We start from the raw sequence: 21,101 nt of genomic DNA, 5'->3' as shown, positions 1-21,101 counted from the left end.
GGTGACATAAATCTTTTTTGTTATGAGTGTCTTGAAGATATGAAAATTTGTATGTACAAAGAGGACCGGAATAAAAAGGTAACGGTTCAAAGATTGAAATCCTGTTGTTTATAACTCTGTCGCAAATGCCGGTCAAATTTGACCGGTTATACCTGGAACCACTCAATTCGGTTTTTTTTTCTTCGAAGAAGAAGCCGTGCCCTAATTAACAGCGTTAACTTAATTTAATTTAATCTGATATTTTTTGAGGGGTTCCATTTGTTTATAAGCAAAAAAATTGTTTCTTTATAACATTCCTGAGACCGCTCAAATAGTCCAATTTCTGTAAAGTACGTTGAATATGTATATGTAGTGCTTTTTTATACGAAAATCATAGTTATTTTGGTGTATCATAATCTTTCTGGTTATTATTTCGACCGAAATTTTTTAATTAAAATTTTAATTATTGCTTAACTGTTGGTTAGATTGTCGCCGGCCTCCTGATATATAATCTAATATAAAAAATCTTTCATGTCACCAATTTATTTAATTATTGATAAATAATTACTTTCCTAAAATTTTAATTGAAAATTACAGATTTTTTGGGAAAACTCGGATTTTCCGAGTAAAATTTTTGTTGAAGGAAATCGGAAAAACAATAACTTTGTGCGGAACTAAATTGCGGTGAATTTTTATGTGAGTGTTTTTGGTTTAAAGGAGAAATCTTAGGAGTTACAGAGCACTAATTAAAAAAAAAGAAGATTTAGGAGTGCTAATTTGTTTATAAATAAAATAAAACACTTTCTGCGGACTTGTCATAGCCCATATTACCAATATATGCAATCTTAAAATTTGATTTTAGCAATCAAATAGCTGGTAAATAACTTTTCCCAAAATGAAATTTTTTTCTTCGATAATTTGCTCAGACTAAAAACAAAGGTTGCGGTGGTTGCATAGCCAATAAATCCAATAAACAGGAGGACCAAACCAAATTCTGAGCAGTGTCAAAATGATAACGTTAATATCCCCAGTTGGAACTAATATCGAAATGACTAAGAATCGCTATAAATTGCGACTGTCATGGAGGACTCTAAATTAAATTGCTACATCGAAATGAATTAGAATCGGCCCCCTGGTTTGAACATTGAATTTAAGCGAAAAGCAATGTTTATTTGTGAAATAAGCAGTTATTTCTTCTTTTATTTGTCAATTCATTCTTCTTTTTAGTCAATTAATTTAATTAAAAAAAATTTTTGGACACCTTGTATAAATACTTATGTTAATGATTATATTAATGAATAGACAATTGAATACCCTTTGAAATAAGGTACCACACGAACCCCATTACTATTTAAAAAATAACCGATTACGTCATAACGCCCAGATGGATGACGTCACTAGTATGAAATATATATAAAAAAATTGTAATTTAAAAATAAAAATCGATATGTTTCGGCATTTCCTTAAAATCTAATAACTACTACCAAATATCGAGGTGGACTCTTTTCTTTGGCCCACTCTGTATACTTTAAAATTTTTGCTTACCTGCTTGAATCCCTCTCATAGCTGGATGTTCCATACTGTTGTCGTCTTTGGAATTTTGTGAATCGGAGCCGAAAGCCCCGTTGCCTTCTCCCGCCTCCCCATCACTCAATCTGTCCTCGCTGTTTTCTATCTGTGATCCGCCTCCATTTGACTCATCACCTTTGGTGTTTTTCTGATTTGACAGCACCTGCATCTCCCACATCTGTTCTTGTCTGATATCGTCATTGTAATCCTGGAACAAAATTGTATTTTTTTAAATCTTTATATTACACAATAAACATATGACGAAATATAAATATCCGAATGTCAAGTATATGGATACGTATAATTTTAAAAATGTATTCAGGCAGGATTCTCTCCTGTCGGTAACAATTTAGGGCTTATTTAGATCACCGCTTTCTTTCGGTTCTATATAATCTTTGGGTGATCACATTTACGCTCTGATTCAGCTCAATTCTTTTTTGTTTTTCGTTAGTTGAGGAGAAAGTTCTTTCAATTTTACATCACATTTAAAATTTTATAAAATTTGTTCGATATAAAAGATGGTAAACAAAAGTTAAAAAATTTCTCTTACTGACGTTTTGTTTCTGTAATCTTCTGATCAGTAAGCGATATAGCGACATCGACAGCTTAATGTGAATCTCTTATTTTATTTTCTGCCTATTTAATTGATTTAATTAAAGACATAATTATAAGCATGGCTTTCTTTTTCTTTACGTGCCATCTCCGCGACATAGGTTGGCAATCATCATTGCTATTCTCACTTTTAACACTACAGCCCGAAAGAATTCCGTTGAGCTGCATCCGAACCATTCTATGAGATTTCTCAGCCAGGACCTTTTTCTCCTACCTATGCTGCGCCTTCCTTGAATCTTTCCCTGCATAATTCATTTTAGAAGTTCATATCTGTCATCACATGTTATGTGACCCAAGTATCGAAGTTTTCTTATTTTGATGTTGATGGAATCCAGTATCTCCCTGCTGTTCTGTATTCTCCTTAGTACTTCTTCATTGGTTATTCTGTCTGTCCAGGAGATTCTCAGCATTCTTCGATACGTCCACATCTCAAATGCTTCCAATCTATTGAGGCATTGTTTATTGAGAGTCCATGTCTCCACACCATACAAAAGAACAGAAAATACGTAACATTTTAGTACTCGCTTTATAAGATTTAGGCAGATGTCTCTACTACATAATATTTGTTTCATATTAGTGAATGCACTTCTAGCCTTTTCTATTCTAATTAAGCATGGCAGAAAAATCAAAATATGCACTTCTACAGGCAGGGCCGCCGAAAGGTTGAGCGGCGTCTGCGTGGGGCATAAATTATAGCGCCCTTAAATGTACTATATCGATTACAAATCTATAATTTTTTATTTTTTACTTATAATAAAACAACAGAAATAATTGCAAAAACTCAAATTTTATTTTTCTTGTAACTGATTTGCTGATGATGGCAAAAAACAAATAAAACATATTAGTTAAGAGCGTACCCTCAAAATTCCGGGCCAATGCTTTTTAAATGTAGTCATTTTTTTCGCATCCTGAGAAAACTATGTAATATGTACACTTTGCGTCAAAAAAAACTATTACAACTCTTATGACCGAAACTCGTGTTTTTCAAGTTGTGTAAGTTGATCTTGTCACAAGTGTCATTCTAATTTCTAGGACAACGTTGCCAGTTCAACGAAAATATTATATCAAACTAGGTAAAAGCAAGGCTGTGCGACAGACCGCATTTTTTAATATATTAAAAACTTGCTAAAAACTAAAACAATTGTAATTTTCATTCATATCAATTAAGTATCCATACATTAATTCGTGCTTTATTATAATTTATGAAAATATTTCAATTCAAAAATAATGATAGATAATAAATCTTGACATGACTTTAAATTATTATGTTTAATGTCAAATCGAAAGGTGTGATTGGTTTCTCGTAAATTTTAGGACAAAACTGCATTAAAGTCGTGTAGAATAAATAATACACACTGAAAAAATTAAAAATTTAATTTGAAATTAATACAAAATGAATAACTTTTACAGTCAACAAGTGTGGAATTTAAATGTATTTATTACAATTCGAAATATAGATTTAAAACGTTATTTTTTTGTACTTAGATTTAGTGCAAATTCCGTTATCTGTGATGGCAACAGCGAAGTGATTCACGAACAATAATTGTCACTCTGAACACAGGTTTACATTGGGAAAAAAAGTGTACCAGTTTTATATGACGCGAAGTGTACTTGAGCATTTTTAAAAATTTAAACGCAGAATGAAAGATTACATTATACTCTGGGCTAATTAGCAAAATACAAAGAAAAGTTATTTACCAGCAATTTTATTGCTGGAATCGAATCTTATTATTGTATGTATTAATAATATAGATATGCAAAGTCCGCAGATAGTGTGCTACTTTTTTTATAAACAAAATGGCGCCCGAAAATCGTGTTTTTTTCAATTTTTGCTCTATAACTCCAAAGATTTTAACTTTAGACCAAAAACACCCAAATAAAAATTCACCGCAATTAAATTCTGCATAGAGACGTGTTTTTCTGATTTACTTCGACGAAAAATTTCCCCGGAAAAAGCGGGTTTTTCCAACAAAATCTTTAATTTTCAACTAAACTTTTAGATAAGTAGTTGTTAATCAATAATTGAATAACTTGGTAACGTAAAAGCCCTTTCTGTATATATTATAATTTAAGAAGTCTATGGAAACGGAACGAACAGTTTAGCAACAATTAAATTGTTAATTAAAAATTTACGGTCGCTATAATAACGACAATAATTAAAATGCATAAGAATAACTATGATTTTTTCATAAAAAGACACTATACCTATCTAATGTACTTTACAGAATTGAAATTGGACTATTTAAGAGCCCTCAGGAATATTTTAAAATTATAAACAATTTTTTGGTTTATAAACAAATAGAATATCTCGGGAAATATTAAACTAAATTACATTATGAAAACGGTATTCGAAATGCAGCGGCAGGACGCTTCTTTTAAAAGAAAAAACGTTTAATTATGATGAGTGGTTCCTGAGATACAACCGGTCAAAGTTGACCAGAATTTACGGCAAAGATATAAACAATAGGATCATAATTTTTAAACCATCACCTTTTTATTTTTGTCCTCTTTCTCCACACCAATTATCATATCTTTAAAATCCTCATAACATATATTATTATAATAAAAACTATCGATAATACGTGTGAAAATTGCCAAAAATAGCAAAATTCCAATCAAAAATTAGGTTGGAGAAAATGTAACCCTCAAAGTTCAAAATCGGTATACGTTAACAAAATGCATTTTCTCGGCTTCCCATGAAGCAATTTCCTTCATTCTTTTTTTGTTCCCTAATAACTCGAGTAGAGCCATCGAACTAACGCATTATTAAATGTCAAACTTGCTTTTGTTTTGTTATAATAGATTAATTTATAAGAACAGAAAATTACATATTTTTTCCAGTTGTAGGCTTTTTTTTAGATCAACTTACTACAAGTGTACCTTTTAAAGTTAAAAACATAAATATTCTCATTTGAAAGCTGTATAATTACTTAACAATTTTTATTTAAACAAATTAAAATATTGCGTTATAATAAATAAATTAATTTATTATAACAAAAACAAAAGCAAGTTTGACATTTAATAATGCGTTAGTTCGATGGCTCTACTCGAGTTATTAGGGAACAAAAAAAGAATGAAGGAAATTGCTCCATGGGAAGCCGAGAAAATCATTTTTTTAACGTATACCGATTTTGAACTTTGAGGGTTACATTGTCTCCAACCTAATTTTTGATTGGAATTTTGCTATTTTTGGCAATTTTCACACGTATTATCGATAGTTTTTATTATAATAATATGTATATGTTATGAGAATTTTAAAGATATGAAAATTGGTGTAAAGAAAGAGGATAAAAATAAAAAGGTGATGGTTTGAAAATTATGATCCTATTGTTTATATCTTTGCCGTAAATTTCGGTCAACTTTGACCGGTTGTATCTCAGGAACCACTTGTCATAATTAAACGTTTTTTCTTTTAAAAGAAGCGTCCTGCCGCTGCGTTTCGAATACCGTTTTCACAATTTAATTTAGTTTAATATTTCCCGAGATATTCTATTTGTTTATAAACCAAAAAATTGTTTATAATTTTAAAATATTCCTGAGGCCGCTTAAATAGTCCAATTTCAATTCTGTAAAGTACATTAGATAGGTATAGTGTCTTTTTATGAAAAAATCATAGTTATTTTTATGTATCATAATCATTGTCGTTATTATAGCGACCGTAAATTTTTAATTAACATTTTAATTGTTGCTAACCTGTTCGTTCAATGTCCATTGGCTTCTGGAATTATAATATATACGGAAAGGGCTTTTACGTTACCAAGTTATTTAATTATTGATTAACAATTACTTATCTAAAAGTTTAGTTGAAAATTAAAGATTTTGTTGGAAAACCCGCTTTTTCCGGGGAAAGTTTTCGTCGAAGTAAATCGGAAAAAACACGTCTCTATGCAGAATTTAATTGCGGTGAATTTTTATTTGAGTATTTTTGGTCTAAAGTTAAAATATTTGGAATTATAGAGCAAAAATTGAAAAAACACGATTTTCGGGCGCCATTTTGTTTATAAAAAAAGTAGCACACTATCTGCGGACTTTGCATATCTATATTATTAATATATACAATCATAAGATTCGATTCCAGCAATAAAATTGCTGGTAAATAACTTTTCCCAAAAATGGCTTATTCTCCGATAATCAACCCAGACTATTATTACCGAGGGCCGAAAGTCCCTGAAAACTTCTATAATGTTTATTTTAATAAGTTACAGGGGTGAAAAACTAAGAGAAAATTTAGTATGATTTTTTTTAAATATCTCATTAAAAACACTTTCTATTTATTCTAATGGACGTTCATCATCATCAGTGGCGTTACAGCTCTTTATGAGCCAAAGCCTTCTTCAGAACAATCCTCCATTCGCCCCTGTCTCTGGCAACTCTTCTCCATGCTCTAATTCCAATAGATTTTAAATAATTATCTAAGTTGTCTTGGTACCTAACCTAAGTCTCGGTCTTCCTCTTGCTCGTTGTCCTGCTATCGGCCCTCTTCGGTCAAAAACTTTTCTGACTATGGCATCTTCCTCTCGTCTGACTACATGACCTATCCATCTAAGGCGTTCTACCTTAATGAATTTTACAACGTCAGGTCCTCCAAAACTTCTATACAACTCAAAGTTGTAACGTCTGCGCCACAAACCTTGTTCATTTATGCCTCCATATATTCGTCTTAGTTGGACTAATGGACGTTCAGCCCTTTGTAATAATGTAATCTTTCATTCTGCGTTAAGATTTTTCAAAAATATGTACTATTTTTCTCAGGAATCGAAAAAAATGGGTCGCCTGCAGTCTCTCAATTGTCATCAATACGCCTAACTTCACGCGTAACTTTGATACGAGAATTATAAAAAAATATGCATTGAAATCCAGATCCCGTCATTTTTTGAGCATTATAAAGTGAGTACCAAGCCATACATAATTTTTTTTAATTACACCTTCAATTTACCGTACACTTTTCGTAGACTTATCGGTAGAGCCGTGTTGAGAAACTGCAGCGTGCCCGAAAAAAAACATTGGTCCAAAATTTTGGGCCTATGGCTCTTAAATCTAGAAAGCGATAAATCTAAATTAAATTAAATGGAAATATTGAATGGGTTGCATATGTGAGTCCATATTAAATATAGTAATGAAACACAGACTTACTCACAATCATTTAATTATACTTTGACGACCGGTTTCGATCTCTACAATATACAGATCATCTTCAGGTCGGCGTTACAAGTAGTTAAATGCTACAATAAGAGAAAACTTGTGTTAGACCAGTGTCTGATTGAAGAGATGTTAATAGAAAGCCAAATTTTAAAAAATTTTTTTAAAAAATTTTTATAAAATGTTTTGAAATAAAGGTTTGCAACTGTTGACATTTCAGAATATTGGTATATACAAAGTCAAACCTATGAGTAAAAATGCTCATAGGCATGTATGTGCAAATGGGTGCATACAGTTTGAATTTGTTGAGATTAAAATTTTTAACCATTAAAAAACAAAATAAACATAAACTGACTTAAATATGCTTCCAAATTCAAAGTAGTAATAATAAAAGAGATAGTAATATTGTTCTAATCTACTTACATGCCGTTACAAGGATTGCGTTGCAACTTAGTTGTTGTCATATTAGTACGTCCAAATTATGCTAATTGGTTTGTTGGGATAGTGATAGGGTAAACAGACATGTTACGTAGGTTAAAACACAGTAAGATTTCGAATTTGGAATGGATCCTGAAGGAAGATGCGTATGTGAAACGGGTGATGTTTTGTTCGAATGGAGAAAGACAATGCTCCAGGAGTTGCGTATTAATTGTAGCAAAGTATGAAATGTTATTCTAGGATCTTGTACAAATGTGATGGTCTAAGCTCGTAGATGTTATACGATGCGGGCAGAGGTCAAAGCATAGGAAATGACAAATAGGAAATTGTTGTCATAAATTAATCTAATTTAAGATATGTTGTTCTCAGTAAATTAACTGAGGGATGTCATAAGTATAATAATATCATAATATTATGAAGTAGTAAGTGCCATACACTGTGAAACTATGAAGTGTATAGAAATAAAGGAAAGCTAGTTAGTTAAATGAAAAAAAAAAAAAAATATTATTATCAAAACATCGGTTAAGAAACTTTAAATTGAAAAATTGAAAAAGGTAAGAAATTGATAAAATTAAAGATTATTTTGTTTGAGCTATTGTATAATGGGATATGTACAAAGAAAAAGAAAGAAACAAACTATTAATGGAAGGGTGTAGGCACTTACTTGAGAATAGTTTTTAACTAAATAAATAAATTAACACATAACACATAGGGTTTAAAAGCACAAAGACATAACAATTATTGGTAAAAGGTTTTTTAAGGGAGGTAGCACTACATTTCCCCAATTACTATTTAACTTAGTTTTTACTTCCTAAATTGAAGTCTAGTTTTTGTGTTTTCAAGAGGGAATATTGTTATTATTGTATAACAATATTACCCAATTGGATATATATCCCAATTGTTATTGGGATTATTGTATTAAAATTTTTTAAAATTTGGCTTTCTATTAACATCTCTTCAATCAGACACTGGTCTAACACAAGTTTTCTCTTATTGTAGCATTTAACTACTTGTAACGCCGACCTGAAGATGATCTGTATATTGTAGAGATCGAAACCGGTCGTCAAAGTATAATTAAATGATTGTGAGTAAGTCTGTGTTTCATTACTATAATTAAATTAAATGGGTGTTTTTCTAGATTTGACTGCAGCAAATTTTTTTATATTATCTTCAATTTTATTGACGAGCTCTGGCTATATAGCTAATATTGCAAAACCAGATAATCTTTACTACCTAGAGAAAACTCTAGTGAGTAAAAACTCTCATGGTTAAGTAACATTAAAAACTGAACAAAATTAGATTTCGAAGAAATAATATGAACAGCTGAAGACACAAACCAGCTTTTTTATTGTTTTTTATAGCTAACTTCTATTGAAGGAGATTGCATCCGTAGAAGAAGATATCAAATGTAACTTCAGCAGAGTACTAACGATGAAAATGTTTTTATATGAAAAACATAGAATAAAACAGAAAGTTATTAAATTATAAAGACACACGTCTATCGGTGTGTTTAACAGAAAAAAACTATAAAGTTGATTAATAGGAAGCAGAAAATTTGTTAATAGTTTAACGATGTTTAGTCGGACAAACTTTGATGTACGGGAACACTGGAACGGGGGAAGTTTTAATTGTGGAACCAGATTTTAATTGTGGAACGTGTCATCTTGACAAGTTTAAGATTGTGAAAACTAGCAGGTTGTTTTTAAGTTTATCCAATAGCAAACTTTAAAATAATATTAAAAAAAAAGAATGTGTGTGTACTTTGTACGCACGTAAGAAGATATTCTTCTATTATATAATAGGTAATTTAAACGAAGTAAATATACTTAAAAGGTTATTTGTATTTTATTTAAAAATCAAACTAACTTTCTTATCTACAACTTTCAAAAAATTTTTATTAAAACAACCAAAAATAATAAAAAAAAAATGAATCGCCCAGGAATTGAACCCGCAACCTTCCAATCTCAGTACTAACGCATTTCCCACTACTCCAGCGAGGCCCTATAAATAGACATGTAAGTTTCGGATATAATTACACAACACGGCGACATATAGTGTAAAAATGTTATGCTTACATAATATTTTATTATTTTACTACAGGGAAACACAAATCCAAAAACACAAGAATTATAATAAATAATACATTTCCTAAAACCACTAATATATTCTTTTAATGACTTATTTGCACGGTTACAGTTACAGATACATACATACCTATCTTGAAAGATTAGCAATGAACTAGGTACACACTGTCAGAACTACATACTGTCAGTGTGCGCAGGCGCGCGGATCATGTACAATTTTACCCTCAATCGATTCGCCGCTAAAGAAGAATATCTTCAAAAATGCTTCTCCGACAAATATGTTGAGAATTTTAATAAGTCCGACACGTAGAAAATGTCAAATGACAGGAATTATGTTCGCGGTAAATAGCAGTCCGATTTTTACATGAGAGTTTAATGAAAGGATAAACAAATCAATTGGAATTTTGTCGGACAAAATACGTGGGACGTTTTCGTAGTCTGACATTCGAAACCTGTAACCTGTTTCACAATTAAAACTTCCCCGTTCCAGTGTTCCCATACATCAAAGTTTATCCGACTAGACACCGTTAAGCTATTAACAAATTTTCAGCTATTAATCAACTAAGCAACTTTTTTTTGGTACGCGGGATAAAGGCCTAATATTGTTTACTTCAAAAATATCCAGTCCTGACCTTAGTTTTCGCCACAAATTTAATCTATATTGAAAATAGATCCTACCTAGATGTTGACGAAAAATAAAACTCGTTTTATGTTGAAAAGATCTTTGTTTTCGACTTTTTGGTCAAAAGCCGATAAATCCTAATTTCCATATATCAATTCCACAAATCGGATTGCGTGGGCTAGGAAATTGAAAGAGGTGGCAACGTGATTGAAGTCAACAGATTGATAAATAGAATTCAACAGTAAAACTTATCAATCTCTCTATATCGAAACAAAACAAACATAACATATTTTTTTAATTCAGATGCAGATGGTGTTAAAAATATAGAATGAGTGATACCTATATAGTTTTTCCTTATTTTGTTATATATCACCTTCTTAAGTTATCTGCGCATTCCTTGAATCTTTCCCTGCATTATTAATTTTCGGAGTTCATATCTGTCACTACGTGTTATATAACCGAAATATTTCAGTTTTCTTTTTTGTTGGAATCCAGTATCTCTCTGCTGTTCTCTATCATTCCTAGTACTTCTTCATTGGTTATTCTGTCTGTTCAGGAGATTCTCAGCATTCTTCGATGTGTCCAAATTTCAAATGAAGAGTACAGAAGAAAAACAAGGAATGTCACATTTTACACATTTATTTTAGCGTATGGCTTAAGTACATCACAGAATATATTTAGAATTATGCATTATACAATGCATCACAAACAGATGTCCAGTTTTTTTATATATTCGATTGACCCTTCTGTTGCCATTACAAAGTCTATAGGGTCGCCTGTGTATGCTCTGCGTGGGCAGTCCTGAACAATGTGACTGATCGTCTGTCTTGCAGCACTGCAGTCACAAGCAGGCGAGGGAAGTTTACCCCATCTGTAGAGGGATTCGGCGCATCTTCCACAGTTTGTCCTAATTCGATTAAGGGCTGCCCAAATCTTACGGGGACGTTCAAATTCGCTAGGTTTTCCTATGATGTCCGGTAGACTATGGTAATGCGGATCTGTCTTACTTTCCCAATCTTCTCTCCATCGGTATTTGTCAAAGTTGGATTGCTGCAGCGCTTGAGCAGATTGTAGAGGGGGTAGCCTGGAACGGAGACGGTTTCCAATAATATCGGGGATGCCGTTGTGGACTAGAAGCTGGCGACTGTCCATTATTTTGTTATACTCTTTAACCAATGCATGTTCGCGGCGTCGGTTGGGTGGTGCTATATTACTAACTAAGGGTAGGTAGCCACATTGTAGGAGTGGGCTTAATTGTCCCTGTTATCACATTTTACATATATTGAGATAAACACGAATAAAGGTTTAATTCTTATGATATCTAAAAACTACTTAGGAGATTCTTAGCAGAATTCTAACAATTCTTAGTCTATAATCTTAATATAATGTTAATCTATATTAACATTAACCTATTAATTTGATAATGCACCAAAAAACTGCTAACATTCCTTATTTTTGTTCAGTGGCGTGCGGACAATCCTGGTCCTTTGCCGGGATACAAATTCTTAGAAAATCTATATAGACTTTCTGGTTATTGTTCTAAATCGATAGTCTAGTCGATAGTACCCAGTTTTTGCTACCACATGGCGAGAAAAGCCAAAATTCATGTGACATTCCTTGTTTTTCCCCTGTACTCTTCAAATGCTTCCAATCTATTGAGACATTGTTTATTAAGAGTCCACGTCTCCACACCATACAAAAGCACAGAAAATACATAACACTTTAGTACTCGTTTTCTAAGATTTAGACTGAGATCTCTACTACATAATATTTGTTTCATATTATTGAATGCACTTCTCGCCTTTTCTATTCTAACGATCCGATTTATTTGGTATAATCGTTTGTTTCATTAATGTTTGTCCCTAAATATTTATAATTCTAAACTCGTTTTTTTTCTTTATTTATTTACCAAATCGTGTCAAATTTCAATACACGTGCAGCCACGAATTTATCCGGTATCTCTTTGAGATTACTGAAAGATAAAGAGGAAAGTAAAATATATAAAAACTGAGGAGTTTCCTAGAGAAATCTGCGTGAAAGTTGAATTTTTTTATAAAAAAAATCGCATGTTCTTCGACGATTTTCTCGATTCGGTTAGAGGACAGTGCTAGACGGGGAATTTGACTGGGGTGGTACATCTGTCAAAGCATAACGCAGGTACGCCAGCTCAGCGACGACAAAAACCTCGCGTGGGGCAAAAGAACAAGAGCTAGTTGGTCCTGATGTTCAATATAGACAGGGACCACGAAAGCACGGCCTATCGATCCTTTTGGCTTGAAGAGTTTTTAGCAAGAGGTGTCAGAAAAGTTTTCACACGGATAACAGGCTTATGGTGGCCAAACATTCATAGTGACATCGTCGCCTTGCCATTAGACCAGATTTTTGACGGACTACCAAGGACATTATAATCTTTTCTATGGAGCTTGGAATTGTCTACAGGACTTCGCACTTTGCAGGGTGTTGTACCTAGAAGAGCAGTTTCCACTCTGCGATCTATTGAGACCCAGTCCTCATCTTGGGAATTTGACATGTTGGTTACCCTGGTATATATTAAAAAAAAAGAATGTGTGTGTACTTTGTACGCACGTAAGAAGTTATACTTCTATTGTATGATTTCAACGAAATAAAAATACTTAAAAGTTTATTTGTATTTTATTTAATTAATAAACTAATTTTGATATTACCACTTTCAAAAATCTTTTATTAAAACAACACCAAAAATTAAAAAAAAAGGATAACAATCGTCCGTGTCAGGATTTGAACCCGGGACCTTCGCGTTATGTAGTCGAATGCTCTACCAATAACCCATCAGAGTTTTGTTTTTACGGCTTCTGGGACGTAATTACAAACGACGGTGACAAATAGATCAAGTGAAGTATTAAATATAAAAATGCTTAAAATACTTATTATATTACTCCCAAGGAAGACAAATCCAAAGACACAAAAATTATAATAAATATATTTACTAAATACACTAATATATTATTTTCAAACCTTAGTGGCGCTGATACATACATAACTTTGATGATTTAAACAACCAACAACATATTGTCGGTGTGCGCATGCGCCAGGGAATGTAAAAATTTACCCTCGTGCCTAAAGATGTATAACTTCAATAAAGCCGTTTTCTCCCCGGTAGTTTGTTTTTCTGTTTTCTCCCCCTACGAGAGGAGCTCTAGGCCAAAGGCCGGAGAAAGCCGGGAAGGGTTTTAGGAATGAACAATTTTTTGCAGTCGATCGAATAGCCTAGCTATAAGAGTAGATAAGATAAGATAGAGCCTAGTAGAATAAAGGTGAGTTCAATTCCCAGCCTGGTGAAAGAAAGACAAAAAGGCTAACGCAGGTGTTTAAAATTCACAGGAATCTGAGATTTAGATTGGAATATGGCGTTTGATCGGCCTATGTCATACTTCCCTATAGATCTCTACAGGAAGGGCGTTGACGCCTATCAACAGTGTATATATACACTTATTTGCATCTTTTTTTTTGAAGTCCAAAAATTCATATTTTCCGCAAAATTCAGCTTGTGCGTATGATTTTTACAGGTTCAATGGCATTTTCGTCTTTGACGACTGAACTAAATCAATTTAGAGGAATATGTAGGTACAAATAATTAGATAAATTTAAATGATGAATTGATACATGAGTAAACGGATCTCATCTCTAGTATTATTAAAGTTTTTCCGTCATTAAACAAGGAAAATAAATAAAATTGTATTTGGGTCAGTCATATAAAACTCCCACAGAAAAAGTAATCGTTTTAAACACATCTTCCGACTTTCGGGAAACCGAAGCGTCAAATCAAATATTTAGTTCCAATTTATCAATTTACTAGCTACCCTCTCTTTATAAAATACGATTTTCCTTTAATGTTTACTTTTTTTTTACAAAGTCTTTCATATTTTGTTTAACGTATTCACATATAAAGGGACATATAGTTCCGGCGCTAGAGTATAAGGTGCTTGCATACAATTGTAAAACTAACATAGGCGCCCTTCATTTTTTAATTTAATTATATTTATAAAAAACTTACAAGGAAGTAAAAACTTAGTGTGTAAAATGGTATAATTTTTATTTAAAATAACTTTAGAACCGTCCTAATGGATTTAAAAATCTCCAAAACGTTATCGGTCCAGTCATACCATCATCAGTGAAAACATTCTATTCGTAATTGAAACTAGCCCACTTTATGATTGTTAAAACCTTCTTTTTTTCTTCTTGATGTGCCGTGCTCGATTATCAAGCGTTTGATATCAAATTGCCTATAGTAATTTTGTTGACGGCAGCCCGGAAAAGGCATGCAGAGGAACTGTTAAACCATTCTCTTAGGGTTTTAGGCCATGACGTTTTTCTCCGACCTGGCCCTCTTCTTCCATCTACCTTGCCTGGTATTATTAAATGGAGTTTATTATATCTCTCTGGGTGTCGCATAACATGGCAAAAGTATTCAAGTTTTCGATTTTTAAATGGAAAAGTTAAGAAAGATCGCAGGAAAATCAAAATGGGATAGAATAAGAAAGGACGTAATAAGAAGAAGAACGGAAGTAGAGCCAATATTATATCACATCCAAAATAAACAACTAGAATGGTATGGACATGTGATAAAAATGAAACCAGAAAGGATGCTCAGGAAAATTCTGAAAATGGGAAACACGACAAAAAGGAGAAGAGGGCGTCCCCAAAAGAATTGGAGGGATCAAATAGAGGATATAGAAATGCACGAAGGAAAACAAAAAAGAAATGAAATGGTAGCCAAAAACAGAATAGAGTGGAAAAAATGGATGAAAGAAACAACCGACCATAATCCGACGCCGTAATAGGCATAATAGTAGGGGAGTAAAGTATGCTAAATTTGCAGTCACTCGAGCGTTATGGGGACCAATTGGGTTGTGATTATTAGGTCCTAAAATCAAAAAAAGTTAAGTAAAATTTTCCATTTTAGCGGGCGCTTGTCATTTTTTAATTTAATTTTCCATTTCCAACAATCGTTGTTTCCGATTATAGCGCCATCTATCCATAATTCGAAAAAATGTCTCGAATAAAAGTTGCCTATTTTTACGTAAAGAATCCAAATCTGCAATAAAAATTTGGGGGCCCTATTTAAGATTTTAAAGTAACCCCCCACCCCGCCCCCGTGGGGAGCCGTGTTTGGTACCATTCGATAGATTTTTCAAAAACATTTTGAAAGTGCATTTTGCAGTTTTTCGATCTGATGTTCATTTTGCGAAATGTATCCCGAATGAAGTACGTGCCTCCTAGTGGCGGGATACGGGCAACAATACATTGGCTTATAGGGCAGTCCTTACAGTAGGGATCCTGGCCTATACAGAAAAATGCAGGCGGGTGTGGGGTAATACTGCACTTTGGTTGCATTGGTGGTGTATTGGCTAAACGTGCAGGACAGGGCAGGGTATGGTGCTGATAGAAAAGGCATTCAGGCATCAAATATCCAAAAATCTTTTCAGGCCATAATAATGAAAAGACCTTCTCCAAACGAAATAAAAACTTATACTGAAATGATGGCATCTCCTGAGGTAAAATGTTCCGGAAGTAAAATGAGCCTCCATTCGGATCTCCGGGTGAGGACTATCTCAGGGGGAACACCATTGCAGGTTAGAAAAATCAGGATAGGGTCTTGGAATCTTGGTAGTCTTACAGGTAAGAGTCTGGAGTTAGTGGATGCGCTCAAACGAAGAAGAGTTCAAATTGCTTGTATTCAAGAAACTAGGTGGAAAGGACAAAGGGCGAAAGAACTAGGTGATGGATATAAATTGTGGTATGTAGGGAGTAGTAACACTAGAAATGGAGTTGGTATAATTGCTGATAGTGAAATGAAAGATAACGTAGTAGATGTTGTAAGAACGAGTGATAGAATGATGTCAGTGAAATTTGTAATTGATAAAGAAGTATTGAATGTTGTGTGTGTGTATGCTCCTCAAACAGGTCTGGGTGAGAATGAAAGAAGAGCTTTCTATGATCAATTGGGAGACATACTGAGTGATATTCCAGCGGAGGAGAAAGTTATAATAGGAGGTGATTTCAATGCACATGTGGGCCAAGCCAAGACAGGATATGAAACAATACATGGGGGATTAGGCTTTGGAACTAGAAATGAAGCTGGAGATGACATGCTAGAATTAGCAACAGCATTGGATATGGCGATTGTTAACACATTCTTTAAAAAGAGAGAAACTCAACTTATTACCTACAAAAGTGGACAACATCAATCCCAAATAGACTACTTCATGATAAGGAAAGAAGACATACGTGAATGCAAGGACTGCAAGGTAATAGTTAGTGAGACAGTAAGCCAACAACATAAGCTGCTTGTTCTGGACATCGAAGTAAAAAGCGAAACTAAACAAAAATATCGGAGAGGACCACAAAAAATCAAGTGGTGGATGCTAAAAGATGAGAAGGAAGGTCTATTCAGGGAAAGAATAGTAGAAAAAATATATTGGAACATGAAAGGAAGCCCTAACACAATTTGGAGAAAAATGGCCAATATTATTAGAGAGACGGCTATTGAAATACTTGGGAAAACGTCAGGAAAGAAGTTTGAAGATAAGGAGACTTGGTGGTGGTCAAATGAAGTACAAGGAAACATAAAAGAGAAGAGAAAATTATATAAAAAGTGGCAAGAAACCAGATCGGACATAGATCTTCAAAACTATATGGTCGCCAAAAAGGAAGCGAAAGTAGCAGTAGCAAAAGCTAAAGCAGAAGCGTATTCAAACCTATACGATCAACTTGATACCAGGGAAGGCGAAACGAAGATATATAAAATAGCCAAACAGAGAGCAAAGAAAGCAAAAGATTTTAATCAGATTAGATGTATCCGAGATGAAAATAATAAAATACTAGTTCACGAAAGGGATGTCAAAAATAGATGGAGAAAGTACTTTGACAGCTTATTAAATGAAGAATTTGACAGACAGCCTGTAGAGTCAACGGAGACAGTAGCAGCAATGGTCACCAAAATAACCAACGAGGAAGTGGCTCAAGCGCTTCAAAAAATAAAGAAAGGAAAAGCGGTAGGACCAGATGATATTCCTGGGGAAGTATGGAGAGCATTGGGAGAGACAGGAACAAGGTGGCTAGCAGGTCTATTTAATAGAATTATGGAAGTTGGACAAATGCCAGACGAATGGAGAAGCAGTATACTGGTACCTGTTTACAAAAACAAGGGAGATATACAACAATGTACAAACTACAGGGCTATAAAACTGCTTAGCCACACCATGAAAATATGGGAAAGAGTAATTGATAGACGGATACGTGAAGAAACCGAAATATCCGAGAATCAATTTGGCTTTATGCAGGGTAGATCAACAACAGATGCAATTTTCATTATAAGGCAGTTGATGGAAAAATACAGGAGTAAAGAAACAAACGCTCATATGGTATTCATTGATCTTGAGAAAGCATATGATAGAGTTCCTCGAGAGATTCTGTGGTGGGCACTCAATAAGAAAGGAGTCCCTGGTGAATATGTAAAGATTGTGAGGGATATGTATGAGGGAGTAACGACTAGTGTTAGGACAGGTGTGGGAGAGACTGATAAATTTCATGTGAAAGTAGGATTGCATCAAGGGTCTGTGCTTAGTCCGTATTTATTCTCATTAGTTTTGGACCAGATAACAGCGAAAATACAGGGTAACATTCCATGGTGCTTAATGTATGCTGATGATGTCGTGTTAGTAGGAAATAGTGAAAGAGACTTAGAACAAAAACTGGAACAGTGGAGACAAGCTCTGGAGGAAAAAGGTTTAAAACTTAGTAGGACAAAAACAGAGTATTTGGAATGTTCATTTAAAGATGGAGCTACTACAAATAAAATGGTATCTTTGGATGGTGAAATGATTGTAAAAAGCAATAGTTTTAAGTACCTAGGATCGGTATTACAGAGTAATGGAGAAATAGATGGAGATGCATGCAGTAGAATTAGGGCTGGATGGATGAAGTGGAAAGAAGCGAGTGGTGTGTTGTGTGACAGAAAAATTCCAATGAAGCTGAAGGGAAAATTCTATAAAACAGCCATAAGACCAGCTATGATGTACGGAACTGAATGTTGGGCAGTGAAAAAGAAAGAGGAACAGCGAATGCATGTGGCGGAAATGAGAATGCTTAGATGGATGAGTGGAGTGACAAAGAAGGATAAAATTAGAAATGAGTATATTAGGGGAAGTCTAGGTGTGGCACCAATTGATGCCAAAATGAGAGAGCATAGGTTAAGATGGTTTGGTCATGTTCAACGTCGAGACGTTAACCACCCAATACGAAGAATAGCTGAAGTGCAGATTCCTGGAAGGAGTAGGAGAGGAAGACCAAAGAAGAGCTGGGGGGAGACGATACGGCAGGACATGTTGGTAAAGGGGATTAACATTGATATGGCCCAAGATAGAATTGTGTGGAGAAATGCAATTAGGGAAGCCGACCCCGCATAGGGATAAGGCAAAGAGAATGATGATGTTCATTTTGCGAAATATCGCGGGGTTTGTATTTAAAATTTTAAATTTACCCCCCACCCCTCTCCGTGGGGGGTCATGTTTAGTACCATTCGATAGATTTTTGAAAAATATTGAAGACACATTTTTTAGTTTTTCGATCTGACGTTCATTTCACGAAATATTCGCTTTTCTTTTGTGAAACTTTTTGACTCACCCATTTCCTTACGCCTCGCTCAAATCATCAGATTTTTGAAATATACACTGTCTTGCATGTATTTAACTTACCTTATCTTAATCTGACAATTTCGAGTATTTTTAACCATAGATATTTTTTTTCGGGTCCCCCTTAACGAACCTCCCTGTGTTAAGAGCCAATATATGGTAGAGGTACATCTGCAGGGTACCAGGTTTCTCCCATATGATAATCTGACGCGCTCGAGTAACTGCAAAAATCCCCGCTTGGGCTCCCCTACCATAAGGAAAAAACTGAAAAAGTTTGTTTTCTACACTTCCACAAAATTTATTACAACTATGTGACTACAGCTGTTTCGACAGAGTGCCTTTCTCAAGTGATTTAGATTACTATGGGTTTGCCTTTGTCTTTAACTGAAGAGGTTGAGGAGTGGGGAGCTGTTTCTCTCGAGTTGGTCATTCAGAATTATATTTGTATTTTTCATTTTATTAATTTCCATAGAATCTAATAAAGATAGCTTAAGGCCTTTATTTTAAATATGCAGAATTTGAAACTGTTCATTAATAGAATGATTATGATCTAGAAGGTGAAGTGCGTATGTAGAAGCAGTGGCGGCCCGTGAGGTAGTGCCATAGAGCCATGGCACTACCTTGCTAACTATCCATAAACATATTTTTTATCTTCAAAACTTTTTAATTCCTATTAATTTTTTTGTGTGTATTTCTTTTGATCTTCATAAATTATATAAAATATGGCAACTATGGGCGCAATACAATCCCTGCCGACAGCGGAGAGTATTCGACAGGAGAATCTCCTTCGCGCCGAAGTCAGTACTGGCACGAGTAAAGAGAGAAAGATTTTACGAGCATTATATGTAAGTGACAGAGAAAGAGCTATATTGGACTATTAGTATACCTTAACATTAGAATCTCTGTGCCAGGCACGAGGGTATGAAGCCAGGTCTATTTATTTTGAGTTTCTTTACGTGCGGGTTTGTCGCTTTTATTATGTATATTTTCTGTTAAAAAGTTTTTGTATTTATAATTAAACTTTTAGTGCATCATGATCGTGGGTATTTTGATAATATTTTGATTATTTCTTAAGTTTAATTTATTAATTGACAATAAAGATTAGTATTTTAAAAAATTTTTTGGTGGTTTTTCGCTAGAAAAAAAAACTACAAATGTTATAAGATGTTGTGGAGCTTTCGAGTTAGCTTTAAGAGGTCACGACGAAAAAGAAAATTCAGAAAATAGAGGCATATTTAAGGAGCTGGTCAATTTTAGCGCCGAATTAGACAACGACTTAAAGGTTCATATTATTCAAAGTACCAGATCTTTCAAAGGTCTACCTTCTCCGGACATTTAGTTGCTTCTAATTTATTTATGTCGGAGAAGTTTTCTGCTTATAAGCATCAGTTCTCCGAATCATTTCTTAATGAACCATGGAGACAATTTTAATTTTTAAGCAAAACTCGGTTTAAAACTGAATTAGAAGTAGGTACTGTATTAGCGAGACGAATTAAGTACTACCTCTGGGGCTGTTTCGCTATCGGTTTTATTGTAGAGGGAAGGTTTAAAAAGCACATTTGAAGAAACTATTAAACTTTTAAGTATTTTAGTTACCATTCCTATTCAACATCTGAAGCAGAACGCTGTTTTTCGATGTTTACATCGAAACCTAGTGCTTTAGGTATGCTATCTGCAGAAAAGCATTTTGTAAATTGTATTGATAATTTTAATTATAAAGTCATTGAAAACTTTGCAACCAAAAAATAGAAGAATGAACTTCATATATCGTAAACTTTAAATGTGACATTACAAAAATTTGTGCATGTGTGTGAATAATGAAATAGTATAATTTTTATAAATTGGTAAATAGAGACTAAATCGTAATAACAATTTTCAAGCACTATCAGCAGTAAATGCTGGTGGTAGGTTAAAAGGTTTTTATTATTAATTAATTTACGGAACTGTTTTGATCAGTGTTGGACAATTGCTTGGCACCTCAGATCA

At 33.8% G+C, this 21,101-nt stretch overlaps 1 protein-coding gene across 1 annotated transcript in view; it reads right to left on the bottom strand.

The window, feature by feature from the left end:
- Positions 1-21,101, bottom strand: part of LOC114324661 (KH domain-containing, RNA-binding, signal transduction-associated protein 2-like) — a 1,309,325-nt gene that overhangs the window by 64,596 nt on the left and 1,223,628 nt on the right. The window contains exon 8 of the mRNA XM_028272525.2: positions 1,525-1,756. Coding sequence (XP_028128326.1) covers positions 1,525-1,756 — 232 coding nt within the window. The remainder of the gene's footprint in view (positions 1-1,524; positions 1,757-21,101) is intronic.

Source organism: Diabrotica virgifera, chromosome 2 (assembly GCF_917563875.1).
Source record: "Diabrotica virgifera virgifera chromosome 2, PGI_DIABVI_V3a".
In the NCBI taxonomy this organism is placed as follows: Eukaryota; Metazoa; Arthropoda; class Insecta; order Coleoptera; family Chrysomelidae; genus Diabrotica; species Diabrotica virgifera.
The sequence above is the reverse complement of the archived record's forward strand: the minus strand, read 5'-3'. Positions and strand labels throughout refer to the sequence as shown.